The sequence below is a fragment of the Amblyomma maculatum genome, chromosome 3 (genome assembly GCF_055883805.1).
Source record: "Amblyomma maculatum isolate TAMU_Amacu chromosome 3, ASM5588380v1, whole genome shotgun sequence".
NCBI classification, from domain to species: domain Eukaryota; kingdom Metazoa; phylum Arthropoda; class Arachnida; order Ixodida; family Ixodidae; genus Amblyomma; species Amblyomma maculatum.
Genome location: NC_139346.1, coordinates 147776116 through 147790013, shown reverse-complemented (window position 1 = coordinate 147790013; position 13898 = coordinate 147776116). Strand labels below are relative to the sequence as shown.

The window sequence follows — 13898 nt, the reverse complement described above, 5'->3', positions numbered from 1 at the left end:
TCCCCTGTACCGGAAGATAAAAACTAACAACTCACCAAATCAGCGGCACACTGTGCTCGGCTAAAAATTTGAAGAGAGATTTTAAGTTTCAGGCTGACATGGCCAAAAAGCAACGCCTCAATTAACAAGCTTGATTCACAATCAAAAAGTTTACAAATATGTTCGTCGTAACGCTAAAGAAAACCACAGTATTTACATAGCATATGAAGATCATCAAAAAGTAAATTTATTTGGCCGCTATTATTTTTCAGGTTCACTGCATCCAATTCTTGTTGCTTTGTTGATCCTCAAGGCGAAGTTGATGACATGCCTCCAGTTATATTTAGCATAGCTGGTACACAGATATTCTTACTAACGTTGCTGTATCTAATGCCTCTGGGCCAGGTTATATTCCTGCTACAAGAAAAACATTGCTCAGGCACTCTGGTACTGTGTTTCTACTGCTGTTTCAAAAATCAGTGAATGAGACAACGCTCCCGGAAGAATCGGCCCGTGTCGTGCCGGTTCACAAACGTTTTGCGAAAAATTGTGTTGGTAACTGTTATCCCGTTTCACTAAGCCGCATGACGCGTAACTTTATGCGGCACATTATTTACAGTTGCATAATAATGCATTTAAAAAGCACAGCCTTTTTTACCCCTGTAAATATGGTTTCCTTAGCGGGGTTTCTTGTGCAAAGCAGCAGGTGGAGTTCGTCCATGATATTGCTTTGAAACCGATAAACAGATCATGATTGAATTTTTTGAATTTTAACAAGGCATTTGATATAGTTCATCACATGCTGCTATTTTTAAAAACTGCGTATATATAATCTGGATGAATTAATAATTAAATAGATAGGTGAATACTTTCAATTAGTGAGGCAATGTGGGGTGGTGAATGGTGTTTACTATGGGTATGCCCCAGTAACGTCTGGGGTACCACAAGGTTCACTGATGTGATCACATCTGTTTGCAATGATATCAAGTCAGGTATATTTTGATCATTTTGAATGCTTGCAGATTGTATTCAGTATAATGATATAACAAATGTTTAAGATCTTGATTCCATTCATAGTTACCTGGATAATATTTCCGTGAACTGTTTGTTCCTGTTGGACAGCCGGTGGCATGCGGCCTTATTATTGTTATTATGGCACGCTTATCAATTCTGTATCCAGTGTTTGTTCATGCTCGTTGTCACGATACGACACGTTATAATTTTCTTTGTCGCGAACCATGCGCCGAGATCTGTCTCGAAGATTTCGATCACGCGCGTATGTTTCTGCAATGTTCCAGGTTGTGCTACTAGCAGTTTGCGACGTTATCTAGATTATTCTTAGCAGCCTTTAAATTGAGCGTTGACGAGTGCGACGGGAATTCTTTGTTGGACGATCGACGAGCACGTTTTTTGCTATCGCCGCCGCCGAGTTGCTTAGTTCTTTTGTCGGCGCAAGTCAACCCAATAAAGAGTTTCTTCAGTGCAATCACCGACTCTTCATTTGTGTCATCGACCCTGGTCACCACCACGTGACAATACTGCAACATGATGTACAAAGTGAAATATGTCCCTCAAGGCAAAAACGTCAGTTCATGTCATGTTTATTAGGAAGCATAGCCATCTTTGAACTGAACGAGCTTCACTTAAACATCCACTCCTTTTTCCCTCTTTATTTTAATTTTGTTTTGTCTCTCTGTTAAGCTCAATAAGTTCTCCATATTTATTGGATGCTTTTGTACTGTCTCTGTATTGTTACAAAGCACTGCGTGCACTTTTTATTAAACAGTAACGTCGTCGGCCACATCCCTGCAATATGGTGATCAGGTACCTTTCATTCATTCAAAACGCGCTTGCCAGCATTGCAATATATTAGAATGTAAGTGTGCGCATTATAAGTCGTAATTTATTTATATTTCGCAGGTTTTGTTTAAATGCCGGAAAAACGGAATCCACAGAAGGTATACGCGTCTAAAATATTGCATCGAATGCTTCCCAAACCCCTCTGGCACCTAAAGAACCAAGGATTGCCTTGAGGTTGACAAAAGTTTTCCGTGTGGCATTTTAGCAACTTACCTAATTGCGCAGAATATAAAATATTTTCTCGATCGCCCCATGAAAATGCCAATCGTACCGTTTATTTCACAGAAACATCGCTTGCCACGTTTTGTACATACTTTGTTCAAGTTACGTCAGATACCTGTTATAATGTACCCTGCTTGCGTGGCCGCGAAGGTAGAGAGGAATCCAACCCACAATATGTGGTGCTGCTTGGAAGAGCAGAAAGGTGAAGGAAGTCAAAGGAGATGTAGAAGCAGTCACTGAATGCAGCAGGCACGATCTCGCTCTTACGATTTAAACTACTTTATACCTTCAGTATACGTCCTTCACTGTGTACAACGTTGATCCACGTGTTCGTTCTTCAGTAGGCATGGTATGATTAGTCTGTTTCATATCGTGCTCTCAAGAAATCCAAAAAGCAAATACATAGGATTTCAATATACCGTTGCATTCGTTTTTATCGCGAGCTCCAGGCATGCATTTTAATGGATTCTTCTCTGCCTGTTTGCGAACGTACCTTTCGGTCTACCTTCAATTCGAAGATATCTACTTTAGATATCCTTCCTCGAGCATCTGCTGTGAGTCAACGCAAAAGCCAGAGCTGTTCTTACGTGCTTTCCAGCTGTATTTATTTTACATTTCTAATGAGGTGCCAGGTCACGTACTTTCATACCACCCAGATTTTGGCAGGGGTATCCTGTACAGATATAAATGGTTCTCCCCGAGCCACTTCAGACCTTAGCGGTGTATACCTTATTTATTTTCTATTTTCTCACAAAACACCACGTTTCGCCAAACGTGGAACTAGCTGTGCTTTTATGCATGCTTCATTCCTGACGAAAGGTCGTATAAGGAAAGAGCGCGCTATGAGAAAATATCTTGTGTTACTTCATCGCGTTCGTAGAGACAAAAATATACATTTTTAATATAACTTTGTTGAAAATATCAGGAGATTAGACCGGAATTGCTAGAAAAGAAAGGCACGACGGGAGGCTTGCCGCTCGGGGAAGCTCAGCTCATAGTTTGATATGAGAACGAAAAAGCAGGACGCCCAAATCATAGGAATGGAAGATATTAGCATATACGCAAAAGTTCACACTAAACGTCACGCACATGAAATGAAAAAGCATTGAAAATGACGAAAGAAACGATATGCAAGACACACCTGGCACTTATAACTACGTAGTACAATAAAGCTAAATAATCGTTTAAATGAAGAGAACTAAAATGTGTTTGGACCACAACGCATAGTTCCTAACAGAGAGGCAGACGACACCAATGATGTATGAAAAAAACAACTTTAACCACTCGCTTGAACAATATAAAAAAGTGCATATCTTTCTTGGGCATGCTAGTAATGACGGCCTGTTGAGAAAAGAAATCTCTTCTGTTATCCAAATTATAGTGGCGAGAATGGCTGAATGAATGTAAGTGAAATGCGAAGAAATTCGAAAAGAATTATTGAGCATCTCTAGGGAGCCTCGGCTAACACCTCAAGAGGTGGGTTCTGCCCTTCGTGTTTAGTAAGACCTGAGTAAGACCCTTCGCAGTCATCTAGATTATAGACTGATGGTCGTATATCTTCGACGCATGAGGTAATCAAGGCCGTGGTGTGAAAACAAATAAAGCAAGCAGTGGCGATGAGCACGCCAGGCTACTCGGGAACGGGCCGAGCAATATTTCCTTAAACCTCGGTTAAGGAATAAAACCAATATCAATGTTGTGTTAGTGTCGCATGGTCGAAACGTTGACAATAATACGTTCGTCAGCTTGCTGCGCTTTCATTAGACGAAATCATACAACAGATTTGAAACACTGTTCCGGATAAATAACTGCGCAGCGGAAACAGAACGCCGATGCTCTAATAGAGCGTGTAGTATCGCTTGCGAATCAGCGCACCACGAAGGCTAGAAAAGAAAACGTTTCAAGGTAGAATTTTCGATGAGTCTTTCATCACATTAAAATTTTACAAAACTCTGCGGCTTAAATGCGCAGAAAATTACGCAATGCTCAAAACGACAAAGGCATTTTTCATGGGCAGGAAATACACCAGAGCTTGTCTGTTTCTTGCTGCACACAGATGGTTTTGTAACATAGTTAGCTGAATGTGCGAGAAAGCCAGCCTTCGACATAAAAGGACACTGAGCGTTTTAGGATTTGCTCTGTCAAGAGCTTGCCAGGAAAATAATAGGGCTATTGCCGCAGGTGGACGCAACCGCATGAGGTTTCCCACCATGACCACTCAGCACTCTTTCAGTAATTCGTAGATTGCGCCTGCTTGCTCAAACCAAACATGTGCATTCAATATTTCGTCAGATAACAAAACGCCGTTTCCATTCGGCGAAACAACGAATGAAGGTAGCGTTAACATAATAACTCCGTTCCAAGTGGTCTGCCAGGTCATGCAGAAGGCTGTCCGCGGAGGGAGATCGTGAACCACTACTGTATGAACCGCAGGTGCTTATACTTGCGAAAGCGCTGCCGACCACAGGATGTTTCCTTACTGTGAGCATGGCTTGGGCACTTGCGAGATATAGCGACTTGGCCTGAACATTCTGTTGCAAAATACCGAGGAGTGCGATTATTTTTTATTACTGCTCGGTAGCGATAATATTCGGGTCCACGTTCTTGCTTATCAATGCCAATAACATTAGATAGGCTATCAGGAGCTCTATCTATCTCTTTCAAGTAACATATTATGGCATTGATAAGAATATCGTACTGTAACAATGTCGTCTGTCTCAAATTTACTTGCTCTAAATTCACTCACCATTTAAAGTTTTGCACTTGAGAAATAAGCCTATGCATTTTTAAATAGAAACATCCACACTACATTCTTTCATCTGGCAGCTTTAACAATCACACTTCTCTGAAAGCAGAATTTATTTCTTCCAAATGAAGAAAACTTTGATATAGACGGTCGCACCTGAATGACAAACAGTGATAGCCTCATTAAGGAAGTCTGCAGTGAAGAGGTGACATGTGCACCGCATCATTCTTTCCACTTCTAACATTTACAGCCTCTTTTGTGTAGGCCAGCAGTCATTGGTATTAGACGGTTTGAAGGAATAGTTTGGACTGGCAACCAAAAAATGAATAATTATAGCCATTCCGAAATATTTTAAGTTTGCTCCCATCGTTCAGATCATCCAGTATCCAGGGTAACGCTCGCGTGGTCATGCGAATGAAGTGTCATAAACGTGCTGAAAAGAATGGAGCTGTACGGGTGCTATCATGTTTTTGTTCCTTCTGTGGTTTTATAACCGCAGTTAGATGGCGTCACAACATACATTTTTATCAATATTTTATTGTTCTACTGAAGGTAATCTTTATAGTTGTTTTTTAGCAGAAGAAGGTTCGTGCTTGGCCTACGTACTGTTACCGCAAAGTTGGTGCTTTATCGAGCTCAAGCGTGTGCAGGAAGAGAGGGTTCATGTGAGTGTTTAGCTTGCCATTCAATCTCAAAACGAGGGGAAACTTCAATGAAAATAAGTAACAGAGGAAACGCGCCCCAGTATTTCGTAAAGTAAATCGCATCAATGGGAGAAACATGTCGATTACGAGGATTATTTTGAAAGTTGATTCGACGCACTGAACTGGTGCGAAAATTAATTACTTAATATGTCCCTAAACATATGTTTAAAGCTGTCTTTAAATATATATATATATATAAAGAATGGTCAGCCGTCGAACTCCAAAGTCGTGCAAAAACTTTCCTTTAAAGCTGACCCTATTTGGGTAAGGATTGTGCTTGAGTAAATGAATGGAAGTCGTTTGCTTCATTAACCTGCATTGAAACTCCAAGCACGTAAGTTGGCTCATGTGTCTAACAACTAACTTGTGCATGCATGTCTCGCAAAGCTGTACTCGTAAAACGAAAGGTACAACTTGCTCTTTCCTCTTCCTCATTCTTAGAATCACATTCGTAATGTCATGCAAAGAAGGAATGTGGAAGTTACAGAAAGGAATGCGTGCCTGTGGTGCCCAATGATACCGTCTTTCTCTAGCTGTTGAGCAATTTCAATTGCTTTTGCATATATTGTATTTATTCACTTGAGCGTACGGTCGCCGTTTTTTGGTTTGTGACTTATGGAGAATTGAAAGCATGTATGATGAATGCAAAGAGGGAGAGAAAAAAAAAAACTCATGGTTGTGAATTTCTGAACTCAGGACAATCGTGGTCTCACTTTCAAAAAAAAAAATATCACCCTTCTTATTTTGCCTTCGAGCCTGGAAATATTTTACAAGACAATATTTTCTCCATCCCCTCTTCCACAACAAACTTCATTCATGCGCCAGGATGTCATCGCTTGATGATGTGCACATCTGCAAACAAGCGCCCGAGTTCAGAAAGCAGAGCCAGATTACATGAGTACTCTGGTCTGTGTGAACGTGCTTTGCTGTCCTCAGAAAAACAAAGGCGTACTTCACTTGATACACTAAACAGTTTTCACAACCATTCTAATCTATGGATTAACGTTTGTTCTTAGACGGCAAGGGGGGAAGAGGAGGGTTCAGACTTCAAAGAGTGACAGTCATGGCATACATGGGCCTCCGTCAGTGAGAGACGCAGCCAGAAAGGACTGGCTATTTTTTTAGGCTTATAGTTAGAGACCTGCAGAGAAGAAGCAGGACTACATTCTTACCAAGATACTTTGTTGGGCGAGTTGGTACAGCGCTTGTACTGTGGCTTTCTTGTATCTTGTCCCTTGTCTTCGTGTTCGCGCTATTTATATTAATAATGAATAACTACATTCTTAACTTCTTACCTAACTAACTTTGGGAATCACACTGTTGCTGCCATGGCGTGCAGCCAGATGTCCTGCTGTATGGCAAGCATCTCTAGGAAATGCGACTTTCTTGTGAATAAAGCTAACTTTGCGCCCTGCTCCACTACACTTGGGTATTGATCATGCGTTTTAGCGTTTGGCAATAACTTTAATACATCAAATTTTTATAGATTGGCAGGTGATTACTGAAATATTTTACTTTCTCCTATGACGGCAAGTCTGCGAAGAAATGGAATGCTTATATAAAGGAAAATAGATTTGCGGACCTGTGTATTTCTTGAGAGAGGGATTATGCGGCCCCTGCCTCCGCCCACCAGAGAAAGCAGCGCTTTGCGCCGATATTGTCATTCTGTCATATTCAGAGTTGAAAACACCTAGAGAGCGACACGGGTGCCACCAATGCCAAACCGGAAACAGGAAAAATTCCGCATGGAGAAACAAGTCTCTTCTGGGAGATCACTGTGAATGTATGGCTCCTCACAGGAAGACTCCGGCCAAGTCCCGAAGACGTGAAACTTCCTCTGCACTGTTAACAGTGCACAATATGGCTTCTGCACACAAATGCATTAGAATAGCCATCGATGCATATTCATACTTTTGCTCGGTTAGAAAAAACATTGTGCTGAACATTTCCAAACAGTATTCTGCCTTTTATGCTTGGACAATATATCCCCAAAAGTAGTTTGATAAGAAGCGATCCTGTTTCGCTGAATACGTGAAGCTACGTATCGGCTTATTATTCAATGCGTCGACGACAACCACGCCGGCAGTGTGATAAGGATATTATTTCTGCACGGTTGGTCCACCCAAGAGGAAATAATTGTCTTGCTCTTAAGAAAAGCAAAAAGAAAATAATTTCCAACTTTTGTTTTAAATTATGTTACCTACCATTAGACCATGCAGCCCTTTTCTTGTTTAAAAGAATTGCGGAGTTTTCTTTAATTTCACAAAATGGCATTTATTTCGCAACATCGCATGCCTACGACATATTATCATTAATAATTACTGCCACCAAACAAGCTTTAGGCACAAATATGCTCCCATTTTGTAATATTTTATTTAGCAGAAAGTACATAACAGCTGCAACATACCAGTGCTGCTTTATAGTATTGAAATGAGCAGTTCCTAAATGTGTTCAAAATGTGTTTAAGGTGTTTAAAACGCATCTAGGAAGATAAGAGCGTCTTCATTTGTCAGAAAAGAGCATTTGTGGACTGAATATGTCCAGCCTCAATTCTCTCGGTCGTAGCTTCTTCGCACTTTGAACACATTCTTTTCAAGTAATCAATTCCTTATATTTAGCCTTTATAAAAATAGAATGAGAGCTTAGCAGTCCCGCCAAGGAAGCGTATATAATTCTCCTTGTGAACCTTCCACGTGCAAGCAAATAAATAAGTGTGAAACTGGTGCTTGCATCAAACAATATCTGCATTTTCGACCAACCATTAACTCGACACAAATGAAGCTAATATTGCCCGAGATCCATGCTAATTGTAGAAAACGGTCGCAATACTGTACTTAACGTCAAAAGCCTGAGCTATCCCTCTTTGCTACACATTGAGGGCTCTCGGCTTCGCGTCGTCCTTTAACGCAAGACTTTCAAAGTGTTTGTGCCTCACGAATTGCTACAGTTTGTTTATTTCTGCATGGTTCTTTTATGGTGGATTCGGAGATTTATTCTTCCTACCACCTTTTACGGTGGGCAAACGTTGCTCCTAACTGAAGGCTACCATTGTTATTTTCGTATTTGCTCCCCTGCTAGTGCTACTGACACACCAATGAAAGCATGTACACTTAAAAAACTTTGAATTTTTTGAAGAAAACAAAACCTAAGGGCGTATCTCGGCTGCAGTTCACACGTTCTGAGGGTACAGATACTCAGCGTTGATTATTATCGCACCTGAGCAGCTGTGGCCAAATGATACGGCCAAATATTATTGCGATATTAAGAAGTCAATACCTCCAGCAGCCGACTGATTCGCTCCCTCATATCATTTTGCTATGTAAGCCGGAAATTTATTCAATAAATTTAAATTGACAGAACATTCAAGCATGGCGCACTTCAATAAACAAACTTTATTTATATCCGGATGTTTCTTCGCGGACGCCTGATAATACCAGGTGCAATTCGCTAAGCATTAAGCTCATATTCAAGTATATTTAGGCACAAAATATTTGCAGGTGTCTTACACATTTCAGGAATAAACACATCTAGCGGTGAAAGCAGGCATAAGAACTGTATCTCTCTGCTCTTCACTATAAATTAAGGCAAAAAGATTGGCTTCATTACATTTTACAGCAAACTGAATTTTTCAAGCTTTCAAAAACACCGTAAATTTTCAATGCATCCTTAGGATGCAGGCAAATACTCAATATAAACATTCAAAAGGAGAAGGAAACAAAGGCGGCAAATTGTATATGGCGATACATTCCTCCTCTACGGAAATGTAGATGTCTTCTAAAAATTTATTTTAGAGAATTATAGCCTAATAAAGACTATCCTCTCATTCGTAGTTTCAAAATTAGAACAGACGAAGCTCCTGTGTTACGCTGTAGGTGTTGACACTTTTTCTAAAGAAAAAGTACCATTTTCATGAACGCTGCTGGGATTTCCGGCTTCGTCCTGAAGAAACAACAACTGGCACGCAATATATTTTTGATTCAAATGTTACTTTATTATAAATACCGACTTGAGGATTATTGGTATATAAAGAGCAGCTTTTACGTTCTTCTTCATGTAGGTGAGTTTCTGAAAAATAAGCAAAAAAGAAGGAAAGAAGACGGTTAGTTATTTGGCTAGGTAGACGAATCATTTTCATGTATGTATTGAATCTACTGCAGTTCAAATAATAGTCCACTTACTGCAAGTAATGTATATTCTTCTTATTTTTTGAGAACATGCATAATTAAGAGTTTTCCAGGTAAAGAACCTTACACTGCGGGATAAAATTATTACCGAATGGTACGTGAATACCTGCCCTAATTGTGGCTGACTCATCGATAAATTTAGGTGTGCTTCCTCAAACGCGAGTTCATAATATTCATTTAAATAACTGCCATAAAGTCAATCACAACAATATAATGAACTATGCACCCTCTAGTACCAAATAGAGTTTTGAAATCCTTGAATAAATTTCAGTCGAGCACCCCGCGAATACTAAACTTACGCCACTAATACAGCAGTATCATTAGTCGCTGTTACTGGTCGAGACACTGTATTGTACTTACACTTCTTCTTGCGGAGGAGAAGGTTGGCGTAGTTGAAGGGGGTGCCAAGACCATAGCCATAGTTAAGGCCGTAGGAACCCAGACCGTAGCCATAACCGAAGTGGCCGGCGCCATAGCCGAGAGTACCGATGCCATAACCGTAAACTGGGCCAGCGGCCACGAGTGGAGCAGCAGCAACAGTGGCAACAGCTGGGGCAGCGTGGTAAGTGTCAACGCGGGTCACAGCTGGGGCAGCGTGAACAGTGGCGATGGCTGGAGCAGCGTGGACGGTAGCGACAGCTGGAGCGGCATGGTAAGTATCAACGCGAGTGATGGCTGGCGCAGCCTGAACGGTGGCAAACTTGGCGACAGCTGGAGCAGCGGCGACGACTGGGGCAGCCTGGTAAGTGGCGACGGCGGGAGCAGTATGGTAGGTGTCAACGCGAGTGATGGCTGGAGCAGCCTGCACGGTGGCAACCTTGGCGACAGTTGGAGCAGCGGCAACGACTGGGGCAGCCTGGTAAGTGGCAACCGCGGGGGCAGTATGGTAGGTGTCAACGCGGGTCACAGCAGGGGCGGCCTGGACAGTGGCAACCTTGGCAACTGCTGGAGCAGCCTGGACGGTGGCGACGGCTGGAGCAGTGTGGTAAGTGTCAACGCGGGTCACAGCTGGAGCAGCCTGGACGGTAGCGACGGCTGGGGCAGCCTGAACGGTGGCGACGGCTGGGGCAGTTTGGTAAGTGTCGACACGGGTGAGAGCTGGAGCAGCCTGGAAAGTAGCGACGGCTGGAGCAGCGTGATAGGTGTCAACGCGGGTCACAGCTGGAGCAGCCTGAACGGTGGCAACGGCAGGGGCAGCGTGGTAAGTGTCGACACGCGTCACGGCAGGAGCGGCCTGAACGGTGGCGACTGCTGGGGCAGCGTGGTAGGTGTCGACGCGGGTAACAGCTGGAGCGGCCTGGACGGCGGCAACCTTGGCAACAGCGGGAGCAGAAGCCACGACTGGGGCAGCAGCAACAGTGGCAACGGCAGGGGCGGCGTGGTAAGTGTCAACACGGGTCACAGCTGGAGCAGCAACGTAGGAAGCTCCCAGAGCGACACCCTGGCTCAGGCCGACACCGTTGGTGATGACAGGGTGGCTAAGAGCGCTAGCCACGAGGGCTAGGATAAGGCTTGCACGGAACTGAAGAGGAGACGCATGAAGATAAGTGACTTTAGTACCGCGGCTGTTTCGTACTAATTTGTTTTTTGTCGCCTTCGAATCCGTTCTCGTCGCAGCTCCTCTGGTTAAAAGTGCATAAAATGTCTGTGTCTGTTAAACCCATGGTGCCTCGTCTTTATAACGTAGTTACCAGCGTGAACATTGTTTTATGGGTTGGAATGAAATGCAGCTATACGAGATATTCCCTTTCTACACTGCACATAGGATTTCAATCCTTTATTTTACACGTTAACATGCAGAATTTATATTAATACCATAGCAATTTTGGGCGCTATCATTAAAATATGATTACATAAACATTTCGATAGTACGAGCCGGAGTTTCTTCCCATAGAAAATTTCTTTCAATTGCAAGGCTCGGTTTGACCGCACTAAAACCATCCTTATCACATCTTGTATTGTCCTGACGAACTTGCAGTTAGTTGATTATAACGTTTTTGAGATACTGGTGATCCAAAAGTGGTTTTCTGCTGAGGCCGCTATGTTGCATGACGTTCGCGTAATTACTTTGATTAGCGTCGTGGTAGGTAAGCCTTGAGCATTATTTTTTAGTGCTTTTAAATACAACTCTACTGTCTATGCTACGATTCCTAAACACTCTGTTCCTATTTCATTTAAACAGAAAGCGCTTCTGCTGAAGTGCCCGACAATAGAGCAAGAGTTTGAATAGTACGTCCAATGTAGCAAAGACCGGGAATACTCACAGCGACCATAGTTGCTGCTAGCTCAAGGCCTGCAGGGATGAAAATGTACTGCTGAATAGTGCCGGGAATGAGAACCCTTATATACTCCTCTAAATGCACCAATGAAGCAAGCAGGTGAATAGAAAATGAAAGTATCAAGAAGTGGACTCACAAGCCGGAGTCCGGCTATCTGGGGACTCGTTGAACGAGAGGAGAAAAAAAAAAAGTATGTACCCTGCATGCGAAATGTTCTCCCAAAGACCTCGTCTTAATAAGGAGAAAGAAAAAAAAAGTTTCAGGTGTGTGTACCGTTATGTAAAACCTCCCGCTGCGCATCGTGAACGTGTCTCCAATCCACAAGAAACTAGGGGCTGCCCCACTGTCCTTGTTCTTTCGCGGTTTTTTTCACTTTCCGGTGAATTTAAAGCGCTGTACCACTTTATTGGCGTAAATGTTGCGTCGCCATCCAGCCGCTCCTGCGCAATGCGCCAGGAGCCGCATTTAACTTTGGAAGAATTCCAATGTGCCAATGTTATCTCACGTGGTTTTAGAGAAAATATATTGTAGGCCTTAACTGCACTGGAAATTTTTAAACACAGCGGCAAGTGTTTTTGTATTCATTTTTATTATTTAATTGCTGCCTTTCTGTTACATCAGATCATTCGTTTATATCGTTTCTTTTTTTTTCTTTTTGCTAACACCTGCGCTTGGCGTGAATCGTGTTCAACCATATATAAACCAATCTCTCTTTTGTTTAAGACATGGCTGTAGAACCATGCAAGAGATAGCACTGGCACCGAAATTGTTAGAAGTAGAATGGCTTTGCAGCTTCAATGTCTATAACACCGTATTGTGGCATACACTCATTCCTTATTAGCCTTTATCTCCCACTGTTACTTCGCTGTGTAACTTGACTACCTAAGCCAAAGCATTTAGCGGGCGCCCTTTGTCTACCCTATTGCGACAGCCTATACGTGCTCAGCCTATGCAGCTCTTGTTCTCCCGCATTCGGCTCATCACTCAAACTGGCGGTGCCTTTCGCCGCCACTTTTTGTATTTATGAGTTTCAACTCTGCCGAGCCGCAAAGGTGCAGAGATGTAGAGCGGAACGTTAAGCGGATATCCGCTCCAATAAAATTCAAATCGCACCTGCATTCTCAGAACTGCCCTTGAAAGCCTGCAAGACTGGTCGGATGACGGCACTTGCTGCCGAGCGATTCTTTGTTCCTTTTTCTGTCAGCGTTTACCACTTCGTGTAATGCATTTTATTCTTGAATGTTATGAGGCCGGCCACGTAGTAATATGTGGCTGTCATGGTGCCATTGCGCCTGAATTCTTGCTTCTAAAGGAAGAAAACAAGGTCTGCAAAATAAAACTCATGTGTATAGAGTTTCTAGCGCTCCTTCTAGTAGGAAGCTTAATGAGAGAATCGAAATTATTGTTTCTGATAAACCGGCAGACACGTAAGGTGGTTTCCTGTCTTATTTGTTTTCCATCTTCTCCAGGCCCAGTTTTTGATGTGCTGACACCTAGGAAATGCGGATAGAGACCTATAAGGTGCTTTAACTCGCCAGGAATTGTCTTACTCGTCTGGACTTCGAACAGAAACGCAATGAATGCAGCCGAGATGGACTCGGGTTGCGGTGGCCGCATTTCGATGAAGTGGAAACGCCAGGCGCCCCTTCTTCACGCGATCTTAGTGCTCTCTAAAACAGCCCTGGGGGGACGCTGTATCTCTGAGCCCTGCAGCTAGGGCATCCGCGACAACCTCTGCCGCGTTCTGAGGTTAAAACTCCTAAGCAATAAACCCTTTCGAGTTTTCTCGTTGTGCGGTCACCGATACACGACTATAGGCGTTCAAACGCGAGTAAAACGAGATATTTGTTGTTCTGCTTTAGAGGTGCAAGAAGAAATGTTGCACAATATGTTAAATAGTTCATTCACCGCCGAGAACATTGAG

The 13898-nt window shown here is 42.8% G+C and overlaps 1 protein-coding gene across 1 annotated transcript in view; it reads right to left on the bottom strand.

Moving 5' to 3' along the window:
* Nucleotides 1–12009, bottom strand: part of LOC146196348 (uncharacterized) — a 46387-nt gene extending 34378 nt beyond the window's left edge. Inside the window, exons 1-2 of the mRNA XM_084596967.1 lie at nucleotides 11960–12009; nucleotides 10056–11217 (exon numbers count right to left, since the gene is read on the bottom strand). Coding sequence (XP_084453093.1) covers nucleotides 10056–11217; nucleotides 11960–11968 — 1171 coding nt within the window. The 5' untranslated portion in view covers nucleotides 11969–12009. The remainder of the gene's footprint in view (nucleotides 1–10055; nucleotides 11218–11959) is intronic.
* Nucleotides 12010–13898: the final 1889 nt, after the last annotated feature.